Here is a 26,040-nt window from a genome sequence, read left to right on the forward strand (position 1 = left end):
TCTGTAGCCATGTCGAATCAATAGACACAGGTCTCCCCGCCCCACCTTTTGAATTTATCCAAGGGCTCAGTGTCCTTCACTACCAGTTTGCTGACATGCCTGGCTATCTTGGTAGCGAAGGCAGAATTTAAGTCCTCTGTCATCAGTTTGCCACTCAGCCAGGTCAGTGGACAAACACCCCTGAGACTGAGGCTTGCTGACCTTATTGTGTAAAGATAGTTGGCTGTTTCTCTTTCTCTGTGGAAACTAGTCCACAAATTGCCCAACTCTTATGTCCTAACTCTGTGTCCTAACCAGGCGCGATGCGACAAGCTTCAAATTAGTAAAGTCATTTTTCTATCTTCACTGAAAGAGAAATACTGCCCAAAGCAATAGACGTGGCCAATTAGGGCATATTTGACAATTAAAAAGCAGCAATTAAAATTTTGCCATGTAGAACAACTTGACAGAAATAGGCTTCGCGGTGGGAGGTTTCAAGATTCGCAGGGTACTTTCATGAAATCAGAATTGCATTTGTGGGTTTTAGTCTATGTGTGTTTGCTTTGAGATCATCCAAATGCTTGTGTATTACTACAAGGTGACAAAATTAACTTATCATATAAGTTAGCTCATACACATTTAAGTTTTGGAATTCTATTTCAGGAAAATGGACCAAAAATATCGATACTTGCACAGACTTCTCTCAAGCTAAATATTCTCTAGATCAGTGGCTCTCAACCAGAAGGCAAACAAACTTACAACGGGGCCTGAAGATGACTTAAAATTATTCAAAACAAGACAAAACAAGGATTAAAATAAGTGAAAACAACTTAAAATCAATATATTTCTTAGTATTTGGTCATACTGAATATACATCTTTCTAGTTGTGGGCAATTTGTGGGCCTTTAAGTCCAAAAGGTTGAGATCCACTGCTTTAGATGACTTAATAAATGTAACTGAAATAGAAACAGATATTTTCTTTTGTTTTGTGACATACATAAGAGTGAAATGGATTGTCGGAAAGAAAAAAATATACGGCGTATATTCTTGGTTCAATCAATTGTTTGTTGATGGAGACAAATCTGAAAAAATAGAATTTCCATTTCATGATGACTTGAACATCTTTCCAACCCGAAGGAGCCACTGTTACTGTCATACAATGGATGATGCTGAGATACAGAGTAAAGAATATTGCGATATTACCTGTCCACTGGAGCCTACTGTTTGTTTGATGGGAACCTCTGAAGCAATAACTTCTTCTGCTTGGATTTCAACATGGCTGCCATGTTGTCTGGTCCGGACACTTCCCTCTCAAGCTTTTTTTCTTTCTTGTTCCATGATGCAGGACAGACCTCAGATTAACATGAAATCACAAAATATGTGATAAATCGCTTGTCGCTTTTATGTGCTGTGCCCGTGTAAGCTGAAAAGTACTTTGCCTTAACATGTAAAGATGATTTAGGATTAGGGCACACCTTATCACCACCTGCTTTGTCAACTGTGTTATGTCTAGAGGCGTGCACTGTTGAGTCTATTTACATTATTTATTTTAAAACCGTTGGTTGAGTTAAAAGATTGTTGTGCAGTCCTGCTTTAGATCTCCACCGCATCATGGCCGTTGATCTGCAGGATTTGACAGATTATTTGGCTGTTGGTTCTTTATATGTACCATCTCAAACTCTCGCTAATATCTCCAAACTCATGTAAAAACCTGCCCCGTTCTCAGAGGGTCAAACAGAGTTCAGGAGTTCCTCATTATGAACTAAATAATGCCGGACATTATTCCATATTGCTCTCTAGAATAAAGAAATGGTGTAGACACAATGAAATTATGAAAAAGCTAGATTGTGTCCATGTCTCTAATTTACAGTACCGTATCTGAAATATACCATAATGTGTATTTTTACTTGGCTAATTCAGCCAGATGATGTAAATGTCAAATCATTTCAGCATATGTTTTAATGTGTTTTAAATCAGGATGACCTCTTACTGTTGTTTGAATAGTGTGACACATTGCTGTAATTTGATAAATACCAGAATAATATTGTTTTTTGGAAAACATTTTTGACGCGGTGACAGGGAAGGCTTTGTTTCTAGAGAACCGGCCTCACTTCCCTTAGTTCTATGTTCATGAGAAAATAAAACACAAGTCACAAGCAAATAATGTGGGTTTGTATCCGCGGAACTGCGACATAAGGACAATGACTCCCCCGTCACTCTCCTGTGGGAGCCTTCAGGGAGTTCTCATTAGTCTGGGTTTTCCATGGCAGAAGGAGGCTGAAGAAGATTTCCACCAAAATGTTCCCGATTTCGTATGGCATGCACTGAAAGAAGAGTGTGGAGAGGGAGTCTTAAGCCTCTGTGCAGTCCTACTGACCTTAAGAAGCACTTCTGCTGATGAAAGCATTACTCCTTCTTCACTCCAGTGAATACCAGCCATCACATCACAAGATGGGGAAGAGCAGCTTCAAAATGGGATAACGAAGAATAATTCATTTAGCCCATTACTTCTTCGACCTATGAAACATGTAGAGGACATCCCAAAATCTATTATAAAGAAAATAAGATGAAAGTGACCCACTTTTTACTGCATTTACTTTTTTTGTTCATAACAATAAGGACTATAATCATCATCTTGAATAACAGCCTTTCAGTTAAAAAAATGGACATTGATGATATCTGATGGTAATATATGATATGACCTTCTAATTAACAAGTTGAGCTATTGCAGTCATTTCTGTGAGGACAAATCTTTAAGGTAATCTTAATGGTTCAGCCAAAAATCTGATATTTTTAATAAAACCTAAGGGATTTATGTCCCTCTATACATTATAATACATTACACCAAAACGTATTACACTTCAAAAAGTTCATAAAGAGATGGTAAATGTTGTTTAATCCAAGTCTTAGACGATCATGAATGCATTTAAATAAGGCTTTGATTCACATAATGTATTTAAACATTGATCAACGCGCATACAGAGAAGCTCATTGTTTGACCAGTATATTCACATGGATTCATTTTATGATGACTTTATGGATTTTCAAAGTGTCAAAGTTTTTTTTTGGAATCATTTGTGTTTAAAAAGATGAACAAATGCCTTATGACGTAGGGTATCTTGCATTTGTAAGCGACAAAATCGGTCGTTTGATCTTGTATATTGTGTCATAGTTGACGACAACCAACGCTGCAAATTTTTCTTCCACGACACATCTCAGATTCCATACGGTCCTCTTCGCATTCTCTATGAGTGTGTCAACCGTCAGGTTTTCTTTCTTTTGGGGGCTTTTCTGACGACAAGACATCCAGTGCAAAACACAACGCTTCGGTAGCCATTGTTTGTTTACGCTCACAACACTGTCAGTCGATACTAGTTCCGATGATATCACATCACACGTCGTTAAAGACGCAAGCAATAATTTGTGGTGAAGCAACGTGTAGTCTGATATGTGTTTCTGTCGACGACACTACAAGAATTTAGGGGTCAAAACCGCATAATCTGACTCCGTGACTATCATAACAGACAAAAATACTGTGTCGTTTGAGCCTGGCATCATGAGTCTGGAATGACATGAATGTGAGAAGGCCTAAATTATGACAATTTTCATTGTTGGACTGTGTTACGACATACAGTGAAATTCAAGAGAATTTTGTGCATTGGGCTTTTCTGTTCCATCATGTCCAATGTCGAAGACCTTGATAATATAAAATGTAAGTGTAGCATAAACCATATATTGACTTTTAAAGCCACGTTCTGTAACGTCTATTAATGCTTACCAGGTTGAACATTTTGTCCTATTTAGGGTCGCATCTTGTGACATCATGTCCTCTCTTTGGTTCATTTAGATGTCTTTGGTCCATGTTAACGTTCATATTTCAGTTAAACTGCACCAAAGTTCGTTTGAAAGCGGACAGAGACCCGTCTTTTTAGGAGTCTTGGTCCACTTGTTTGGTGCGCACCAGGGTTCAGATGGCAGCATTCACATTGATTTAAATCAACTGCACTAAGATATTACTTTCTGAATAAAAATGTGCAATACTGTAGAGTCAGTGCCTAAAAATAGTAAGTAAAATAGAACATCATGTGCTGTCACATGACCTGATCATGTTTAATTTAGCAAGAGTGTCCAGAATATCATCTGTATGTAAATACATGTAAAATACCTTGATATTACTTAGGTCCTATATACTGTAACAACCTTGAATTGATAACCCTCATGAATAAAAGTAAAGCAAGAAACTCTTGTGAAGTAGTTCACTGCACCTTTTTTAAATGACTGGGTGCAAGTGTTGCAAAAATTCCAAAGTTTCGTTGGAATATCTTGTGACAGCCATCAGTTTCTGGAAGTGTATTTATCTATCAACATGAGGGTAATGGAAAATATACGCTACACTCCAGAAGATAAGTCACATGTGATGTGTGTGTGTGTGTGAGTGAGTGTATTAAGGCCTGACTGAGTGAATGATGAAAGTGTGATGCTTGTTCCTGCGCTCTTGTCCCATGATGCCCACCTGACTCTCTCCCATCATCCACAGATCTCGTGATTTCCAACACACTCATTTAGAAATTCTCTATTCTGCAGTGACGCATAGATTGTTATAGGTATACTAGCATATTACTTTCTGAAAATAAAATGCGCAAAACTGTATATTCCCTGTTATATTTCAAAAACAGAGCAAAATAAAACATCATGTGCTGTCACATGACCTCTCTTCGTTTGTACTGTACATGACCTGATCATGTTTAATTTAGTAAGAGTGTCCAGTTATCATCTGTATTTTGCAGTTATAATACAATTTTGATTAAATCTCTTTTCATCAAAAATCATATAATGATAACGTCTGATCATATAATGAGCCAAGAAAAACATGGCAGATATTGCATTTTCAATGCAATGAATACATTGATTAGTCACACTGGAAATGTTCAGTTAAATTATATGTATATGTATGTATATATATATTTACATTTTAAACATTTCATATTTAAAGTTTTAAGTTTTTCATTTAAAATTTATATTTGATTTCTGCTTTATTTTAATTGCTAAAAAATGATTTTTTTACATATCAGTGTTTATTATTGTTAAATAAAAATGTAATGTAGTGGTCATACATTTGATCCAGGTTGTTGTGAGATTGCCTTTTGTCCAGATGAAGCTACCGTAGTTCGGGTATGCTAACCACGAGCGCTTTGTATGATGAGTATTGACTGGATAGTTCAATGCATGCTCAGCCTGATACTCTCCGTGCTGTAGTTGAATAAAACGTTCTTTAATGAAGACTACGACCTGTGTCTTGCTTCATATCATGACATGGTGTCAGAAGTGACGACTTCACGCCGAAATTAAGAGTAAGATCATAAGATGGCAAAGTTTGGACCTCCCGAGCCGTTCGATTTCTCGCAGCCAGCGGAGTGGCTCACATGGCGGCAGAGATTTTCCCGGTTTAGAGTTGCATCGAAACTGGACAAAGAGAGCAGCGAAGTGCAGGTGAATTCGCTTTTGTACTCGATGGGGAGAGATGCCGAACCTATTTACGGCTCGTTTGTGTTTCCTGTGGCAACCGAGGCCATACCACATCCAGAGTATGAGTTTAATCTAGTGATGCAGAAGTTCGATGAACACTTTGTCCCGAAAAGAAACGTCATCCATGATCGCGCCTGTTTTCATAAGCGAGGCCAAAGGGCCGGTGAGACAGTTGAAGCTTTCGTGCGGAGCCTGTACGAGCTCGCGCAGCACTGCGAGTTCGGTGCGGGGAAAGACGAGCAGATCCGGGACCGGATCGTCATCGGAATAATGGACAAAGACGTTTCGCAAAAACTCCAGCTAGAGGCGGACCTGACACTGGAGAAGGCCATCCAGCTTGCACGGCAAAGCGAACAAGTGAAACAGCAAAGCGCGGAGCGCGTGGAAACTACAGTGAATGAGGTGAGACAGAAACAGTACAATAGTACAAAGAGGAGCTATGATAAACCACGGCAGGGACAAGGACAGAGATACAGTGATAATAAACTGAACTGTCAGCGATGTAACAGAATGCATGATAAAAAGGAAAACTGTCCAGCCCGTAACAAAAGGTGCAGAAAGTGCAATAAAATTGGACATTTCGAGGCCGTGTGTAAATCCAAAATGCTAAAAGAAATTAGAGCAGAGGCTGTTATGGATTCAGATGAGGATTCATTTTTTATTGGAGAACTGTTTCGGAGAGTAACCACAAAGTCAAAGCCAAACATCATTGAGGAGTCAAACCCGGATACTGACTGGGATGTAGAGCTACTAGTGAACGGCAGTTCTGTGGATTTTAAAATCGACACAGGCGCCGATACCACCGTTATGACTGAAGCGACTTTCAGAAAATTACGCCAAAGACCAAAACTTAACGAATCCAGGCCAACGGTGTACAGCCCAGGCGGGGAAGTCCGATGCGTGGGTAAGTTCCTTGCCACCACTAAATATAAAGGTCAGAAATACCAATACTGGATTACAGTCATAAAAGGACAGTATGTTAGTAACCTGTTGGGTAAGGCAGTGGCAAAGCGCATGGGGCTGGTAGTAAGAGTCAATGCTATCACCAGTGATTTAACAAGCGATGTGTTCGGGGAAATAGGACTTCTGAACTGTAAGCCTGTTAAGATCGAGCTGACTGATGAAGCAGTTCCATACAGCGTCAACACACCACGCAGAGTTCCGTTTCCGCTCCTTCCAAAAGTGGAAAAAGAGCTAAAGCGTATGCTGAGCCTCGAGATAATCGAGGAGGTTACAGAGCCGACAGACTGGTGTGCCCCAATGGTGCCCGCTCCAAAGCGCAACAAGGATGAGGTCAGAGTGTGTGTGGATTTGAAACGCTTGAACAAGGGAGTGAAGCGCGAACGTTACATTTTGCCCACACTGGATGATATAACACCTAAGCTGGCAGGAGCCAAGATTTTCTCCACTCTGGATGCCTCTAGTGGGTTCTGGCAAATCCCATTGGACCCCAGCTGCCAAAGGTTGACAACCTTTATTACCCCAATGGGCCGGTTTTGTTTCAAACGTCTGCCATTCGGCATTACATCAGCGCCTGAGATTTTTCAGCGGCTGATGACCGACTTGCTTAAAGGCTTGGAAGGGACCGTCGTTGTGATGGATGATATCCTGGTTTACGGTTCTACAAAAGAGGAGCATGACCGCCATCTCGGGGCGGTGTTGCGGACGGTCAAGGCGTCCGGTCTCAAGCTTAACAGGGCTAAGTGTCACTTTGGAAAGACTGAACTGCAGTTCTTTGGACACATTATTAGCGCGGATGGTGTGAAGCCTGATGAGAGTAAAGTGGAGGCTATCGCTCAGATGTCTAGCCCCTCCAACGTGGAGCAGCTGCGGCAGGTGCTCGGACTGGTTAACTATGTTGGAAAATTCCTGCCAGGCCTGTCTACAGTGTTGCATCCACTCACTAACTTGCTTAAGAAAGAAACTGCGTGGATTTGGGGTGAGCCTCAGGAGCGAGCATTTAACCAAGTAAAAGCCATGCTCATGGCTGCACCAGCCCTTTGTTATTATGGGGCCAACAAACCAACAGTGGTTAGTGCCGACGCCAGCAGTTATGGCCTGGGTGCTGCCCTGTTGCAAGACCATGATGGAGAGTTGCGGCCCGTTGCCTTTTGCTCGCGCACACTTACCGATGCGGAGAAGAGGTATTCGCAGATCGAAAAGGAGTGTCTGGCATCTGTCTGGGCTTGTGAACGTTTCGCCCGCTACATTCAAGGTATGGGCCAAGTCCGTTTACAAACTGACCACAAGCCACTGGTGCCACTGATCAACTCATACGATCTGGACAAAACGCCACTACGATGTCAGAGACTGCTTATGCGCCTCATGCGATTCAACGTCACTGCTGAACATGTTCCTGGTAAGCAGCTAGTAGTCGCAGATACTCTCTCCAGACATCCACTGAAAAACAGTTATGTGCCTGAAACCGAAACACAGGTAAAGGCATATGTGAACACTATGGTGGCTAGCAAACCAATCAAGTCACCCAAGCTTGAGGAAATACGCAGAGTTACACAGAGTGATGCTGAGCTTCAAAAAGTAATCACTTTCATCAGAAAAGGGTGGCCTCGCAAAGTTGCGGAGGGCTCGCCACTGCGTGGATACTATGCAGCCAGAAGTCACTTATCAGAGTCGGACAGTCTGGTCCTATACCACGACCGTATAGTAGTTCCAGCAGTACTCAGAGCTGGGGTACTGGACCAACTGCATGAAGGTCACCAGGGCCTCACCAAGTGTCGAGAGCGTGCCAAGTTGACAGTTTGGTGGCCAAACATCGGAGCACAGATAACAAACAAGGTGAAATTATGTGACTTTTGCAGAGAGCACAAACCTACACAAAGACGTGAACCACTGGTAACCACTCCCCTGCCCAGTGGCCCATGGCAAAGGATTGCAGTTGACCTGTTTGAGTTAGAGGGTAAAACTTTCCTTGTCGCTGTCGATTACTTTTCCAGAGACATTGAGATTGCTTCCCTCACCACCATTACCAGCAAGCAGGTTATTGACAAGCTCAAACACATTTTTGTGAGATGGGGCATCCCGCTAGAACTGGTCAGTGATAACGGGACACAGTTCACATCAGCAGAGTTCCGAGATTTCAAACAGAGGTATGGTTTCACTCATATTACCTCCAGCCCACATTATCCACAGTCGAACGGAGCTGCAGAAAGGGCTGTGCAGACTGCCAAGTACATTCTCAAACAGCCGGACCCCTGCTTAGCCCTTATGGGTTATCGCTCTACACCAATCGCCGCAACCGGCGAAAGTCCAGCAAAGCTCATGACTGGTAGACAAATCCGTACTACTGTTCCGGTCCTAGAAAAGACATTGCTGCCACATCCAATCAACCCGGATCAAGTCAACATGAAGGACGCAACAGCTAAAAGTTCATACAGATTCTACTACAACCGCAGGCATTCCACACGTGCACTCCCTGAACTTCACCCGGGTCAAACTGTTGGAGTGAAGCTTGATGGGGAGAAGGGATGGACAACACCTGCCAGAGTCATCAGTAAATCCAGGGAGCCGAGATCCTACCTGGTGGAGATGGCCAATGGGAACGTGACCCGTCGGAACAGGCGTCACCTCCAGACTGTTCCTGAGATAGAACCTCCTGCGGAACAGCAATGTGCTCAGCCTACAGCGTCTCAGCAGGACAGTGGTTCCCCACCGACAGATGTGACTACACCACCTGCATCACCGGTAAGCCAGCTACCAGCAGGACCTTCCACAGGGTCTCCCCTTCCACCATCTACTCCTGTGAGAAGAACTTCCAGGGGCCGTGAGATAAAGGTGCCTCTTAGGTTGCGGGACTGATTATGTTCAAAAGGGCAGAATAAACCCCTTCAGGACTGAGGGTAGTCTACCCCTGTGACGTCCTGCACCGTTCTGAGAATGCATACATATTTAAAGGAAAAAAGAGAACAAAAAGATGTTATTTGATAACAAAGTTGTTACATTTATTTTTGTTATATTGTTAAGAGATTTAAGATTTAAGTAATATTTCAAAATGCAAATATTTGGGATTGGGTTATTGCTAATTTCCAAAAGGGGGAGATGTTGTGAGATTGCCTTTTGTCCAGATGAAGCTACCGTAGTTCGGGTATGCTAACCACGAGCGCTTTGTATGATGAGTATTGACTGGATAGTTCAATGCATGCTCAGCCTGATACTCTCCGTGCTGTAGTTGAATAAAACGTTCTTTAATGAAGACTACGACCTGTGTCTTGCTTCATATCATGACACAGGTCAAGCTCTTTCTTTAGATTAGTGATGCCTTTAGGTTTCTATGGATCAATGAAGCATCTTCCGTAACTCCTGCTTGTATTTTCACTCGTGTGTCCCCGAGCACTTCCAGAACTCTTTAGATCTGTTGTCATATGAAAACAAGCCTCCGGGACTTTTGTGGCCTCTAAGCATTGAGCTGTCTCCACCATTTGGGTAACCTTTGGAAATATCTTCTCTTTCTCTTTTAAGTTTTACTTCTCCAAAGTACCGTTTCCTGCTGTTCTCTCAGAGGGATTTTCCATCGATTGTGGGCATATCGTACAATATGAGGTTTTGGACTGGGATGTATGTGTGGGCGAACATATAAAAAGGTTTTTACGCAAAGGCACACTCAGCGAGCTGTCGCTGCAGTGTCTCCCTTCACATTGTTTTCAGTGTGAAGTTTAACAAGGGCAGCTTGAAAAAAACCTCATAAAACACTGTTTGCGCGGTGGGTGGCATGCGGTGTTTACTAATTAATACCTGAAATGTGCCTTGGTCTCATCAGGGGAGTACACAAAGGGACGAGGGAGTGCAACACAAAAAGGCCTGGCTTGCATGTCTGTTAAATACGAACTTGATGAGATGATTGGCTCACATAGAAATCACCCAGAAGGTTAACAGAGATACACAAATGCTATCCGTCCGAGAGGCTTTATTGAGCAGTTTAAATGTAAGGAAGTCAGAGTTTTATTCTCAGCTGTGCTGTGTCTCGCACAAACTACATGGAAGGGAGGATGAGAGGAAATAGTTTTCTGGCGTTTTGGACTGAATAAAAGGAAATACTTCCTGTATATCAATTTAAAGGGACAGTTCACCCCAAAATGAACCTCCAACCTGCACGATTTTCTTTCTTCCATGGAATACAAAAGGAGAAGCTTAACTGAATGATCTGGCTCTGATTTTCATACTATGAGGGTTAATAACAGCAAGGACTCTCCAGCTCCAAAAATTACAACAACAAAAAAGAAAAACACTAATGAAGTATCATAAGAACTGTCCAGAACTATATTCTGAGGGTACGTTTATACGACAAACGATGTACTAAAAGCGGAAAAGTTTTTCATTCGTGTTTTTTTTAACGTACAGACGACAACGTTGTCAAAGGGGTCCCCGTTCACACGGGTCCACGAAAACAACTACTACCGCTGTATTCTGCTGCCAGGCCAGTAGTTGGCGATGTCACTTCGTAAAGAAACACTACGCACCTATAGACTGAACACGTAATACGCAAGTACATGATGTCACAGTTTCACAAATTAGCATTTTTGTAGTTTGCATGGAGACAATAACAGTAGCCTATCAAATTCAAAAACTTGCGTGCTCTGTTTCAAAAGTTAGCATTTTCAGACCCCCAAAACACCATTGTCGTGTAAATGAACGACCAAAACGCATAAAAAGTTTAAAGTTGCTAGTTGAAAACCGTTGTGTAAACGGCCCCTCTGTCTTAAGAATCTGTCTGACCAAAATTGAACTCATCATTCACAAATAATGTCTTAAATCTCATTCGCATACATTTGTGACTAAATGTGTTATGTCAGTTTTAATGTAAATGATGAAACGTACTTAGAACAAAAACTTTGATTCCACAGACAGAATCTGTTTTGACGAATCTTGACATAAATGAGATTTCAGTTATATTCTGTTTGTCACATGGCTTTGTCGTACGGAAATCATGCTCTTTTGTCCTTTGTGGAGCTTATATGCTGTTTGTAACAAGTAATAAGCAGCATGAACATCTTTTTAAGTTTTGTTCCGCAGAAGTCAAATCTGAACGGCACACCTATGAATCGCTTTTTATTTAACGTTTTCTAATATTTCTTTGTGCCAAAATCTTATAAATGTCTATAAAACCTATTATAGTGATACCTTGTCTACTGTTTTTAGAGTAATTACACTGGATATGAGGTATCTATGTAGTAATAGTCTCCAACACGCTGAGTTTCGTCCTCTGGAGAGGAACTCTCCCCCAGTTCAGCTGTATGGACATCCTGTTAAACACAAAGATTCTGGCTCGGGATGTCTCTTCCTCTGTCCGCCCTGGTTGCCCACAGTCGTCATATTAGCGGACATCCTTTCTGCTCTGTGTTTAAAGACACATTCTGAGACTACAGACTAACATATGTGAGGAAATCACTAATGTGTCCTAAATGTTGGTCAGATTTATGAGGTGTAGTGACCGTATGAGATTATATGTGACATGTATTGTAAGGCAGTATGGGTTGTAATGTATATGTAGACTCTGCAAGGCTCTGCTTATTCACCTTGAGCTCTCGAATTGAGTATGTTTATCTCTCCATCCCTATGGACTGCATAGACTGCATTCTTACCACTAGGGGGCGGTAGGTGCAACACTTTAAACAGGCTTGCCCTTAAGACTTTACAGTACAGGATAAACTCTATCAAGCCAGAGAATGTTGCAAAACATATGAAGGGAACGCTGGCACTTCATACAAATCTCACTTTATGATCATTTACAAAAGATTTGACCATTTATTATTATTTGCTGTCTTGTAATCGTGATACTTGAATTTGTTTGGAAAAGTTGTAGACTTGGACATCGTAGAACTAAATGTTGGCGGTTTTAGTTTGATATTTAAAGCATGAATTTTTTATTCATGCAATTACTGTGGCTAGTTGCACAAACTTAGCTTCTATGTTAAGAATTAAAGGTACAATATGTAATATTTTTGCATGTTAAGACTTAAGAACTAGTCTGACCAACAAAATGGTAATAGTGATGTAGTAGCAAGCACCATGAATTATATGTTCAATGAAATGCTATGTTTTAATGAAATGTATTTCTCTCTCTCTCTCTCTCTCTCTCTCTCTCTCTCTCTCTCTCTCTCTCTCTCTCTCTCTCTCTCTCTCTCTCTCTCTCTCTCTCACCAGGAGGCATTTGTGGAGCTCTACAGCAGACAGAGGGAATCAGTGTTTCGCAGCTCGTGGTCGTCAATAGTAACGGTCTTCGGTCTAGCTGCTCTCGGGGCCGTTGGTTTGACCATAGGAGCCTACCTTGCCCAGAAATGAGGAGCCTTCCCCTCCTTCACCCGCTTGCCCTTTCTCCTTTCAGTCAACCCCCTCCTCTGCTTTCCCCAGAAGACATCCATGTCCCAGGACTGCTCCTCTTCAAAGCTTTTCTCCCACTCTCTACAAGTCTTTCTTCTCTGCCTTCAAACACAAAGACAGAAAAGACAGGAAATGAATGCGCTGCCGACACATCATGAGAGGATGGCAGAGAAGATGAATAATGAGGTGAAACAGACACTGGCGGATGTGTCATTGGCAGAATTAGTTCAGATCTCAAAGTGAGTTTTGAGTGTAGCACATATTAGATATCACTGTATTTATACGTATAAAGGATGGGAAAATGCAAAGGACAAGGGACATCTGGAGGTTTTGAAGATCTGTGGTGATTGAAAGTATCTTTTGATGACACCAGCACTCTCCAAATGTCCTTTAACAGTCAGGTTGATCTTACGAGACAATCTGCACTAAACTACCATCGTTTGTCTTAGTTGTTTTTGTAGGATTAATTGTAGCTTGTCTTTTACCAATTTCAGGCTAACGTTTCTTGTGATATTGCCGCCACCCTTGTATCATAGAGTGTAAGTAAGAACCAGAAGAACTGTGAGGAGGAGAAGAGAGAAATGGCATAAGCGTTAAGACAGTGTCCCTCTAGAGACTCTGGATTTTGATGAAATCTCGTGCTCACTGATTTCAAGAAGGAACAGCCGAAAAATGGATAGTTGGGATGCCATCTTCTCTTTGTAGCATTAGCAGCTTAAAGAGCTTTATTGAAGACTCAAGAAGGGTTTCCTTGAAGTGCTTGGGGTCAGAAAGTCGTTTTCAGGCTTTGAGAGAGGATGCATTATTGACATGTTCGACAGATGCTAATGAGCTGGTGGAAAGACCTCTAGCTGTACAGTATGTGCATTGATGCTTTATTCTTCTTTAACACTCTAACTACACTGTTGTCCAGCAGCGTTCATTCATACACCGCAAGAAGCAGTTGGGTGGATCTCAAAACTGTCAAGAGCAAGTCCAGGTCATATTTCACCCCAGAATCAAAAGAAAAAAATTGTCAAATGTTTGGGGTCAGTACGAAATGAATACATTTATTCAGCAAGAATGCATCAAGTGACAGTAAAGACATTTATAACATGACAAAATATTTTTTATTTAAAATAAATGCTGTTCTTTTCTATTCATCAGAAAATACAAAAATACACACAAACACAGACACATACATATATATACAGGGCCTAAAATTAACTCTCTGCAAGCGCCAAATAAGAGTAAAATTCTGCATAGGAGAGTATATGAAATGGTGTTAATCGTCAGTTGGTTGAATTTTTTTTATGGATTTTATCAATGCAATGTTGTGCGAACATGAACAAACGTGAATGACGCTCGGGACAGTTGACCGCCAGTGCTGCATCATCACGAAAGTATAAGCCTTGCCTAATTAAATATTCAAGCGCAAGAAGGTGCCAAAGGGAACTCAATTCGATACTTGCGAAATTTGCAATACTTGTATGGGAAATTTTAACATCCAGACATCCACGTCTCAGACAGTGCGCGGATACTTAATTGAGCTCTTTCACATCATCTTACACTTGAATGGTCAAACTCGCACCAAATTATGTCAAAAATGCCTGTCATATTCGGTTATCGCTTGAGTGAACTTAAACAGTTGAGAAATAAAACGCATGTGTATATTGGATCCGTTAATTTGGTCTTAAAGTGACAGCAGCCTAATATTCCTGCTGCGGCCTGCATTTTTTTAATGTTCATCCAACAACATAGGACAAGAGTAAAAGTAGAAAAGTCACTCACTGCTCTTGACTGAATAACCTTTGTAACTTTAATAAATATTAATCTATATACAGTGAAGACTATGCAGACTATATTTACACGTATAGCCTATTAGTTAGGCTAGTAGTTTTAGCTGTATCAAAATTGGAAAATATAATTGTGGATTTTCACTAGTATCTAAAATTTGGTGTCATAACTGTTTCATGGCCAGTAAAAATTATTACAGTAAAAAAGTCCCAGGCCATTAGTGTGTCAAAAAGTTCGTTTTAGGCCCTGTAAATGTATGTTGAACCATATACCAATATATACATAAAAGCACATTTCCAACGACTGTAATGTAATTGTTTCAATAAAGTTCATACTTTGTTATATTGCGCACAAACATATATTATTTGGGGTGAAATGTGACTGGGACATGTTTTCATGAAATTCTCCCAGTGGTCCAGACTTTTCATCGCTATTATTATTATTATTATTATTTAATTTCCAAAGCATCAAGTCCAGGGATCAATTGGGTCCAGTATAAACAAATGGAAATCTGCAGTGGACATCCATTCTTTGTTCCTTGGATTTGGTGTTTACAGTTATATGTGCAATCATCCTGATGTCTGTTCCCAAATACAGCATGCTTAAACACAATCCTGCTGCATGTTTAAAGGATTGCCATGCAGGAAATGAACAGTTTAAGTGCAAAAACTGTGGACAAGAGCAACTGTGTACAGTGTGCGCAATGGAGCCAGCTTTGGTGCGCTTTGCATCGGTCGCCTTTGGGTTCACATGGAACCAAAACGAAACTTTGGAGCAACAAAGGGACGAACGTACCAAGGCGGCAACGGTTATTCAATGTTTGCTTGCATTGATGTAGTATCGGAGGTCATGTGCTGCATCATTAACTATGATCTCCTCTACAGACAGTGGCACTGTATGGGGTGCTAGCGTACTTTTGAGAAATGGGTGCCCTCTCCAGTAGATCCAGTACATCCTGAACCAGTCAATGTTACTTGTTATCTGCCTTTATGGATGTATGTTCATTTTACAATGTGATACTGTCTAAAATATACAGTATTTAAAGGGTAGTTTATAGATGAATTTGGAAAGTGTCCACAAAGCAGATGAACAGGCTACGTGTGTAAGAGGAACTTCGACTGACATGTCTAATGTAGTGGCATGGTCAACAACAACAAAGCCTGTCTGAAAGGATCGAAGCTTTATGTGTAAAAACAGGTTAGCTTTCAAAAAGAACGGTTTATCTTAGTGTCATAAATAGATGCTGTTTGTCTCTAGTTTACAGTTGCGATTTCCTCTGACACTAACATTTGTTCAAATGTTTCTAACAGATAGATGTCGTTCTTATTTCACCTTTATTTATTTGTAGGTACCTTAAAACAATTGTCCAAATGTAACCTTGAACGATCATTTACTTCATTTTTAGGTTTTAGATTCTCTGAGAGATTTGGAGCATAAGTTTGATCCTAATTTGCTGAATCAATGCTGCTTAATGTAAAGATGATAAATTCTATAAATTATAATGTCATTAATACTTCATTTCATGTAGTCACTGTTTCTGTAGCGGTATGGAAACTCATATTGAAGCTTTATTTTCTCTCTTTCATCCTACCTGGAAAGGCCATTAACATGTATTCTGCTATTGTAGCCTATTTTTATTAGTGAGAAGTCAATTTTAACATGTCAACGTAACATCTTTGGAGAAAATGTGTTCAACTTGGGTTGGAAATGTTATTCTTGTAAACATTTAACAACTTATTAATGGTTGTTTAATACAAGAAACAATTATTTGCTTAACCGTATTCAAGATATAATCTCTAAAAACAAGTCTTAAGATCTTACACAGTTTTTCCTCAAGTAAATTTATCTTGTTCTACGGATTTGGTCATATTTGACTGGGAAACGCAACAACAATGATTAATAAAATGATTTTTTCCATCGTTTAACCAAAAATTTCAAAGAGGTTTCAAAATGTCTAATTTCAGATCATGGTTACATTTTTGTTAATTAATTAAATCTGTTTATGCCTCATCAAGTAAATTCAGCTTTGTTTATCTTCACTAAAGATGATTTTACTAAAAACGTCATGTTAAAATTGAGCTTTTGCTTGAGAAAATACTACACGTCTTTGGAACATACCTTTTAGTTTGATGTTTGGAAAGCTGTAATTTATATAAATATAAATATATATATAATATGTATAGTATAAACGGACTTTTCTTTGCACTATTATATTTGAGTGCGCTGAAGAAATTTATATTAGTCTATTAACGAATGCATCATTCACTTGACCAAGGGTTCTCAATTCTGGCCCTCGAGGTCCACTTTCCTCCAGAGTTTTGCTCCAACCCCGATCAAACACACATTAAGAAGCTAGTCAATGTCTTCAGGATTACTGGGCAGTTACAGGCAGGTGAATTTGACCCAGGGTGGAGATCAAATCTGCAGGAAAGTGGACCTGAAGGATCAGACTTGAGAACGCCTGCGCTTAGACTGTACTGAACGTTAGTGACATCTTTCATGAGCTCTCTCTGAGCAACACATACTTATAAACATTCAAAAATAAAGGTGAAAAAGGTCACAATGTACAGTAGACACAAACTATATGTCTGTTTCTCAATGATCCTGTGTTGTGTTGTTGTTAACTTACACCCGAAGAAAAGCTGCTATACTTTATGTGATAGCGATGCACAGGACACACAAAGTCACCGTGCTGTTGTGTATGATCATGTGTCACTGCTTGAATAAGCTACTAGAGTCTAGAGTCCTTCTGTTCATGCCAAACAAATTAAGATTCAATAAAACAAATTTAAGACGCCATTGCCTCCGTGAAATGACTGATTTATGGTGCTATTTCTGTGAGGTGATTCAAACAAACATCAAGGCAGTGTGTTGCAGTCGGTTATTTACACTCAGATAGGCCTGCACTACAGTAGGTACGATGGCCACGAGCACCGGGGGTGTTATTTGTTCACCGTGTCCCCTAAACTTCAAAGACACATCTCCAATCCCTCATCCCACTAAATGCCATGCGTGTAAAAATGACTCCCGCAGGCCAGCTTTCACTTCGCACTCAATCTCTCTCCTCACACGCTCTTTCTTTTTCTTCAGCTCATGGCGTTCTTCAAAAAGACACCACTGAATCTGTGAAAAGCATGAACGAGTGGTGACTGAGAGCGCGCGCGAGAGAGAGACTTCCCTGAGGAGTGAGTGAGTTCATCCCGCTCGAACCGCCCTCCGTCCCCAGAGCGCTGTCTCTCTCTTTCTCTCTCTCTTCATGCATATGGAATACACGACATGCTTTGACTGGAAAAAGAATTGAAAATCTGCGGCATATGAGGGTGTGAGCGACATGCCAATAGTGTGTGCTAGTATTTGTCAGAGCGATCAATATTTGGACTAGACAGTTCTGAAGAAATGTCACACAGGGAATATCAATGCGAAATGTAAAGGGCAGAATGCGAATAAATGCTGACTGTGCGTTATTACGTTTATAGATTAAATATTATCTCATATTAATGAATTATTAAGGATTAACTAATATTAATACAAATGCCTCTGCCTGTTTTTTTTTTTTTTTATCAAAGTGTTGTTTTGGACCCCATTGACCTTCATTGTATGGGCAAAAACAGTGAAGACACCATTTTTAATTAAAATGCTACTTTGAGATACAAATGCAAAGTGTTATTCTTCCACTAGAAGAACTAGTGACTGCCTGACTTGGTGATATGGTGAACAGGTCGATTGTTTTTCAGTATTCATTTATGTTTAATATTTTGTCATTTTTTATATATTTCTAAAATATAATTTTTATATTTCTAAAAATGCAAAGTAGCTTTTACATTTTATTTCAGTTCTAGTTTTAGTAATAATTTTACTAAATTATTATTTATAATAATAATATATTACTATTGTAGTCTTTTAGTTTTCATTCAAGTTTAATATTTAGTAATTTTGTTTTTAATATTTCTAAAATATAATTTTTATATTTCTAAAAATGTAAAAAAGCTTTTACATTTTTTTTTAAGTACTAAAGTACAATACAAAAGTAATATTACTAATGATGAATTATCTGTAATAGTTTAATAGCTTTGGTTGATAATAACAACACTGGTATCAGATAATACGTGGGATAATGTACAGTCAGCCGGTCAGTATTCCTTAATAATAATAAAAACCTAGAGAAGATAATTTTTGCTGTAACTATCATGGAATATAAGAGCTGGACTGTATTGTTCCTTCAGCTCAAACAGTATAGGTCAAGGTCATGGGTTTGATTCCCAGGGAGTGCATTTGAAAATATATATATATATATATATATATATATATATATATATATATATATATATATATATATATATATTAAAGGGGTGGTAAAGTATGATTTCACTTTTCTAACTTTAGTGAGTGTGTAATGTTGCTGTTTGAGCATAAACAACATCTGCAAAGTTACAAAGCTCAAAGTTCAAATCAAAGGAAGATATTTGCTTTTAAAGAAAAGGACTACAACAAACGGCTGGTAGGGACTACACGACATTCCTCCGGGGTTAGTGACATCAGCAACCCTAAAATGTACATAAACCCGCCCCCGGGAACACGCAGTCCATGTTGAGAAGAGGAAAAGTTGTTGTATAAGAGTACATTTGTGAGTTTGAGTCAAACTTTAGCATCCATCTTTTCACATGCAATAGAAAGTCACTCTGTGTGCATCACAGTTCCTATACAAGCGATTTATAGATTACCATGACAGAATATGCTAATTGAAGATAGTTAACTCCACATAAGCAACATAAATTCATCAACTAACCATTCAGAGACGTCCTGTTGCATTCTACATGTTGTCACTTCTTCTTGAGTCTCTCCATCTTTGTCTGACACCGGTTTAACATTAAAGACAGAACAGTTTCTGTTATTTTAGTGAGTCTGCGTGAGCTAATCGCAGCTGCTAACACACATAAGCACTTGAAACCCCGCCCTCTGCAGCAGCTCATTTGCATTTAAAGGGCCAGGCACAAAACGGGCGCGTTTTTGCAAACCCTCAAAAAGTGACAACTTTAACATGCTATATAAATTCTAAAATTGCTAAAGTGCTAAAATTTCATACACACACTCTGGGGACATCAGAGATTTATTTGACAACTTGTGAAAATGGCATTTTACCACCCCTTTAATGTCTTGACCATAACATCCATGACTGGAATTTTAAAAATGGTGCTGTAGCCATGGGCTGGGTCCCAATTCGCCTACTTATACTACGAGCTAAAAGTATACTCTTTTTGTGAAGAAAAAGTATATACTTTTGAGTGTGTAGCAAAAAAGTAGGCAAGCTTTGAGACATACTACTTCGTCATCTTTAACGGACAGATCTGTCGCATGCATCATGTCACTGTAAACTGCCCTGTCAATAATCGTGTCACAGTTAAAATCCTCCATTCAATCTAATTTAATTTCCTACCGTTTCGGAGAGAAATGTAGCACGTTCATCGGCCATGGTTTGAATACTGGCACGTGGTCTTCCTGATTTCACCCCCCTTCTCTTTCCCACCTCGCTTCATGAATACAGGCAAAAAATTAATCTGAAAAAAAAAGTCTGGAATATCTTTGAAAATTACATAGAATAGTAAAATTATTTGACGAGAAATAGAGTGGAAGAGAAATCCTGCACATACAAAGTTCTGTCATGAAACTCTAGATTAGGCACAGGCTAATGTGTCCTTAAAGCAGCCCTCAGTAAGATCGGGATTTCTTTGTTGTATCCTCACGTTTTGCTCGGAGGTTTCTCTCTAGAGCTCCCCCCGCAGCGTCGGAATAGATATTTGACAACAACTGTTAAAAACTCGCTGGCTATTCTCAGACACTAGAGGCTTAGTAGATCAACGACATCAAAGAAGATGGGAAACTCTTTGCAACGTCGTCTTCATTCGGGTTCCAGCGTGAGGGAGCGCAATAATGACAGCATTATAGCAGATTTATTTTTGCAGAAAAAGCAATTCTTTACCTCGCGAGACTTGGGATCACACGATACTTCCAGACGAAGAGGCCGGCGGGCCGCCGGCCCAAAGTTGCAAACGCTGTTTTTCCGCTCACGGGCACCAGGGGGGTGCGAAACCACCACCATTTAACCCAAAATAAGTAATATAACCATTCCAGTGACTCCGAAGTTGATCAGTTAAGGTAAAAAAGTTACTTAGTTCACCTTTAACACAATCTGCTTGCAATCATATCATCTCTATAGGGCACAGCTGATTGGTTCCTGTTGTATCAGTAGCCAATGAGCTCGCTGTTCATCCTTCAAATACTTGGGCAGCGTTTGCTGTAGGAGTTGCAGCACGCTTTCAGAAACCCTCCACCGTCCCCAGCTCCACCTGTATAGATCTGCAATGGTGTAATATATTGTACAGCAGCAGCATGTCTTACTTGCTCACAGCAGTGTATCATGTATGTATTGGGATGAGCAAGTCCAGTACTTGTTCTACAGCAGCAGCATAGCAGATCTATTCCGCCAAGATCAAACATATGACATATCCACTACCATGCCAAATGACAGAAATAGAGTTTGTTGTTGTTGCGTGATATGAAACATGATAACCTTGACAATTTAAGGTCAAAATAAAAATACAGCACAGACACATACAGGTTGACTTGGAGCACGGATAAACGTGGTTTGTGCTGAATGTACTGTTTTGCAAAATCAAAATGACGGGCTGCTAAAAGCATAGAACCATTGAAATTCAATATATTCATATTAATAATCCTGCATATTGAAGGGCATGTGCAATTTTCGGTCATATAGTCAAACATTGAAATGTATTAATATGGACATTTTGCTTATTTTTGGTACTGTGTTTGATACTAGGCCACTCACACTATTTAATGTGCGTAGCACAGTTGAGAAGAAACAGTCGAGAACTGCAAAAAAAATAATAAATGAAACCTGAAAGTACTAAAATATTTAAATTATATGAAAATCTAAAGAAAGTATTGATATATTTATAATTCTCTAAGAAGTACTTTATAGTGATGCACTGCACCATGAGCATGTCAAACAGCAGAGGACAGCGTCCCCTAGTGGACATCCCAAATAAAACCCATACATGGGGCGGCAGTGGCTCAGTGGTTCATGTAGGTTGTCTACAAACCGGAAGGTTGGTGGTTCTATCCCCGGTTCCACTTGACCAAGTGTCGAGGTGTCTATGAGCAAGACACCTAACCTCACCTCAGCTGCTCCCGACGAGCTGGATAGCGCCTTGCATGGCTGACACCGCCGTCGGTGTATGAATGGGTGAATGTGAGGCTAAATGTAAAGCGCTTTGGTGGCCATTGGGTCTGTGAAAGCGCGATATAAATGCAGTCCATTTTACCATTTACATGGCCATCTCAAAAGAACAGTGGTTCCCCGCTTTTGTAGAGAAACATATTTTCAAGCCCCCCACACCTGAACATACAAATTTGTCAAATGTGTTTATACATACATAAGTCTATATCTTATTCAAATATCTTTATTTTTTTATTTGACTATCTGTACTTTAGTTGTCTCTGTGTATGGAAGCTTCTACTATCACCAAAACAAACTGTGTTCTTCTGTGTTCTGACAGAATACTTAGTGACAAAAAAAAAACAAGCCACAAAATGTGGCATGCAAACATTAGTGACATGACATAAATAAATCTCAGACAAATATTAATGCATTATCAATATATTTTAGCTCAACCACATAAAAAATAAAATATAGTGTCATTTCTGTGTACAAAAAAAGTACATTTCTTTCTTTCTGGACAGAACAGTCTTCAATTTTGACAGCAGTTATAATAATGAAAAAAAATACATGATTGATCAGTTTTGAACCCGTCACATGGCATGTTGTATTTACAGTAGCTCAGCATATCACTGGGGTGCAAAGGCTTTGACATTCATGCTCTTTTAGTGCATAAGACAGGTAGTGCACATGGTTTTACACACCAACCACACATATATGTAAATATAGATATATTTCACCCCAAAATTTAAAGAAACAAAAAGGAGGACTATTTTTTTAGGACCAAAGTTTTTTTTTTTTTTTGCTCGTTACAAAATTCTCATGACAATTAAGTGCATTTCCCTGCTATTTTATTTATCATCTTATTCTCATTACTGTACACTTTAAATTGTATATAGTTTAGATAAACATGTATGCATTATAGTATTTGTTCTATTGCCTGTCATTTACGCAGAATGTAAAAAGACAAGAACTTACTGCTTACTGTTTTTTGACTAACTAATGAGAATTTTGAAAATTATTACTGAATTAATAAGGTAATATTACATGATTGTTATGAAAATAATCATTTCATATCATTCACACTCACACTCACACTCACACAGAGGTGAAATATAATGTCCACATGTCTAATAAGTCTACATTTGCACCATTTACTCGCAGGTTCTCTGAGCCAACAGTGATTTTTGCCCCAAGAATCTTGAACCTGCTTTCACACCACATGCACATCTATGGGTCTCTGCTAACCTTTACAATCAACTCTCACTGAGGTCTTCATTTAAGGCAAATTTCCACGTCAAACACTCAGCCAGGAGCGGATCTCAGTGCCTGATGATATAACGCAGACCCACAATGCCTGATATAGCGCTGTCAGTGAAGGCCTCATTTAAAGCAGTGTGTACAGTACAGCGGCGCATTCTCACGACTGCCTCACCGTAAACATGTCCAGTAATGTGTGCATTATGATCACATGTCCATTCCTACAGCTCCAGATTCAAACGCCGCCACAATTTCCAGCCCTTCAACGAGGATGTAAAATGCTTTCAGCTTGTCCTCATCTCTGTATCCAAGAATGCAGACTGGGACTTTCTTTGGTTCTCGGAATTTCTTGAATTTCTCTTTCACCTCCAAAATGTTGCATGTCTTGTCATTCAGTCACACTGTCCATTCTGCATCTACCTGTGGGGCAAATCATATGAAATTCAGTTAATGAAACTGTCTGTCAATCGGTGCTCTTTTAATAACACACTCGTCGGAAACTCAAGTTTTTTTTTAAAAAGATGAGCATATTTTGAACCCTCTCAGCAACAAATCTGGAAGTGCAAACACACACAACTAAGCAGAACGCAAACAAGCTCAGAACTATCAATCGGTTATAAAGTGTTTTTGCACAAATAATTTAGGTGACAGGTCCAATAACCAATGACATTTTCATTTTTGATAATTACTAAGATAAAATTATTAAAATAAAACTTTTAAATATATATATATATATATATATATATAATTTGGGTGAATTTACTGAATTTTAGTTCTAGCCAATTAAATATTTTATAAGAAAAATGTAAATTCAATAAATACATTTCCATGATTGACCTTTGTGAATTATGATTTAAACATTTACAACTTTAAGATTTTATTAATGACCTTTACTTACCTGACTTTTAACAACTTTTTAATTTCCATACATTTTCTGTGGCATTTTCTGTTAGTACGGTTTACCACAACCTTCTCTTTTTAAATTATTATTATTATAATTTTTTTTTTTTTACAATTTTTATAATTTCCTTCAATTGTCTGACTTTATGACTTTATGATAGTATTGATTTCCAAAACTTAACAGTGACTTTTTACAATCTTATAAATTCCCATTAATTTTCACAATTTCCATCCTTTTCCAATTGTATTAGACTTTTTATGACTTTACTCTGACTTTAAGGTTTTTCATTTCTACGATTTTCTATGGCTTTAAAGGTCTTTATTAGGATTTGTATTGCCATGGCTTATGATTTCCATAACCTTTCCTGGCTTGGAAATCAAACATTTTTAATTTGCGCTCACATTTCTTATTTCTTTTGCTTTTAAACGAGTGTTGCTTCCAGCAGCTCAAGACATTAAAGCCATCATGCTGAGTGTTTCATGCATTTTTCCCAGCAGGCTTCACAAGGGGCGCTGAGGGTGCTGTGCCACATGCTCTATTCCAATCACTATTGAACCACACAGCTATTTATGTCTCATTTTGATTTGTTTGCCATTGACAGAGTATATCAGGTCAACTTGCAGTCATATACAAGCGTTCTGCATTATAAAAGAAAATCAGTCCCAGACAAATGCTTGTAACAAAGCCATCACGATGTGTATTATATGAGAAATACACACCTACATCCAGCCTCATTCAGCACAATCAAACAAGCCAATCAGGAGCCAGCCTGTGTGACTGTACCTGTCAGAGAGGGACACTCGAGGGGTAGATGTCCGAGGAGAGGAGATTGTGTCCGGGGAAGAGTGGAGAGGAGAAAAGGAAAGTGAAATGGTGGGTTGGATTAGGAATTCTGTGCGTCTATACCTGCGGGGGTGAGTACCAGCGCCTGCAGGATGTCCGACAGAGAGATGATGCCCTCGATGCTGGAGTTCTCATCCACCACTACCAGCCTGTGCACCTGCAGATTACAAACACGACCAGGGGCCGTTCAGCTTAACCGGAACACTCAGAGATGTCCACAGAGAAACAACGGATTGTAAAAACGTGTTCTTTGTGAACGGCACCAAAGTAGTCATAACTGCGCTGAAATATCAAAATGAAATGGTTTTGAGCTTGGCATTTTAAGTGAAAGTCTTTTCTGCCTTATTGTGACGTATATCTGAGTGAAACGGCTTCTCGGACTAGAAAAAAAAAAAAGAAAGTAAGGCGGGACTTGATTTTGATCATGGGGAATTGATTGGATGGTTGTGGTTTGCTATTGCTGTGATGTCATGTGATTGACAGGTTGTCCCGCCCTCGCGCCAGTAAACGCATCATCGGAGAAGAGAAGAGATGCTGCAAGAGGGAAGGGAAGTTATATTGATTAAAGATTATGAGGGCACGTTAATATATTTTTTTTTTAAAGATGATGCGCACGGATAAAACATTTATACTGCACTATTCCATAAGAAAAAAAAGAATGGTCGATTTCATGGTGACTTTAATGGAGTATTTAAATTGATTATTTTCAATGTAGTGAATCTGCGGTATGCTGTCGATTACCACATTTCTTTATCATTCAAAATATGTTATTTGAGGAGTTAAGTGTCTGAACTGTCCATTTCAGGTGGGACTTCATGGCATAATTCCTGCGGGTAGCGTTTGCTCTACGTAAACAGAGTTGTTCTTCCCATGGGTGACGTGAGCATTGAGTAAATCTCACCTCAGCTTTGACAATCCTGTCCACTATAGTGTCCAGGGTCTCGTGCCGAAAACACTTCATAACCCCCTCGAAGTACTGTGAGCGATGTAGCAGAGCCTGAGTCACGGTGATGTCCAGATTATTGTAGGTCTTCTCAGCAGCCAGATTCTACACACACACACACACACACACACAACACCAATGAACAGAGCGACGCTATAGGAACCTCCACATACAGCTGAATTATACACTACACATCACTAGTCATTACTGATCAATCCTAATGAGTAAACATGCTTGTGATGC

At 39.5% G+C, this 26,040-nt stretch overlaps 2 protein-coding genes across 9 annotated transcripts in view; one reads left to right on the forward strand and one right to left on the reverse strand.

Annotated features, from left to right (window-relative positions):
- The window catches only part of bcl2b (BCL2 apoptosis regulator b), a 47,087-nt gene extending 29,125 nt beyond the window's left edge, over nt 1-17,962 (forward strand). The window contains exon 2 of the mRNA XM_079612636.1: nt 12,664-17,962. Coding sequence (XP_079468762.1) covers nt 12,664-12,801 — 138 coding nt within the window. The 3' untranslated portion in view covers nt 12,802-17,962. The remainder of the gene's footprint in view (nt 1-12,663) is intronic.
- A 4,313-nt stretch (nt 17,963-22,275) lies between these two features.
- Nucleotides 22,276-26,040, reverse strand: part of prkag2b (protein kinase, AMP-activated, gamma 2 non-catalytic subunit b) — a 37,466-nt gene continuing 33,701 nt past the window's right edge. For 5 of the 8 annotated variants that reach the window (XM_079614214.1, XM_079614215.1, XM_079614218.1 and 2 more), the window contains 3 exons: nt 25,756-25,902; nt 24,918-25,011; nt 22,276-23,530 (listed from right to left, as the gene is read on the reverse strand). In XM_079614214.1, the coding sequence (XP_079470340.1) occupies nt 23,499-23,530; nt 24,918-25,011; nt 25,756-25,902 (273 nt within the window). In that variant the 3' untranslated portion in view covers nt 22,276-23,498. Of the gene's footprint in view, nt 23,531-24,794; nt 25,012-25,755; nt 25,903-26,040 lie in introns of all 8 variants that reach the window. The other 3 variants (XR_013797867.1, XR_013797868.1, XR_013797869.1) reach the window with 1 other exon arrangement.

This window comes from Phoxinus phoxinus, assembly GCF_949152265.1.
Source record: "Phoxinus phoxinus genome assembly, chromosome: 5".
NCBI classification, from domain to species: Eukaryota; Metazoa; Chordata; class Actinopteri; order Cypriniformes; family Leuciscidae; genus Phoxinus; species Phoxinus phoxinus.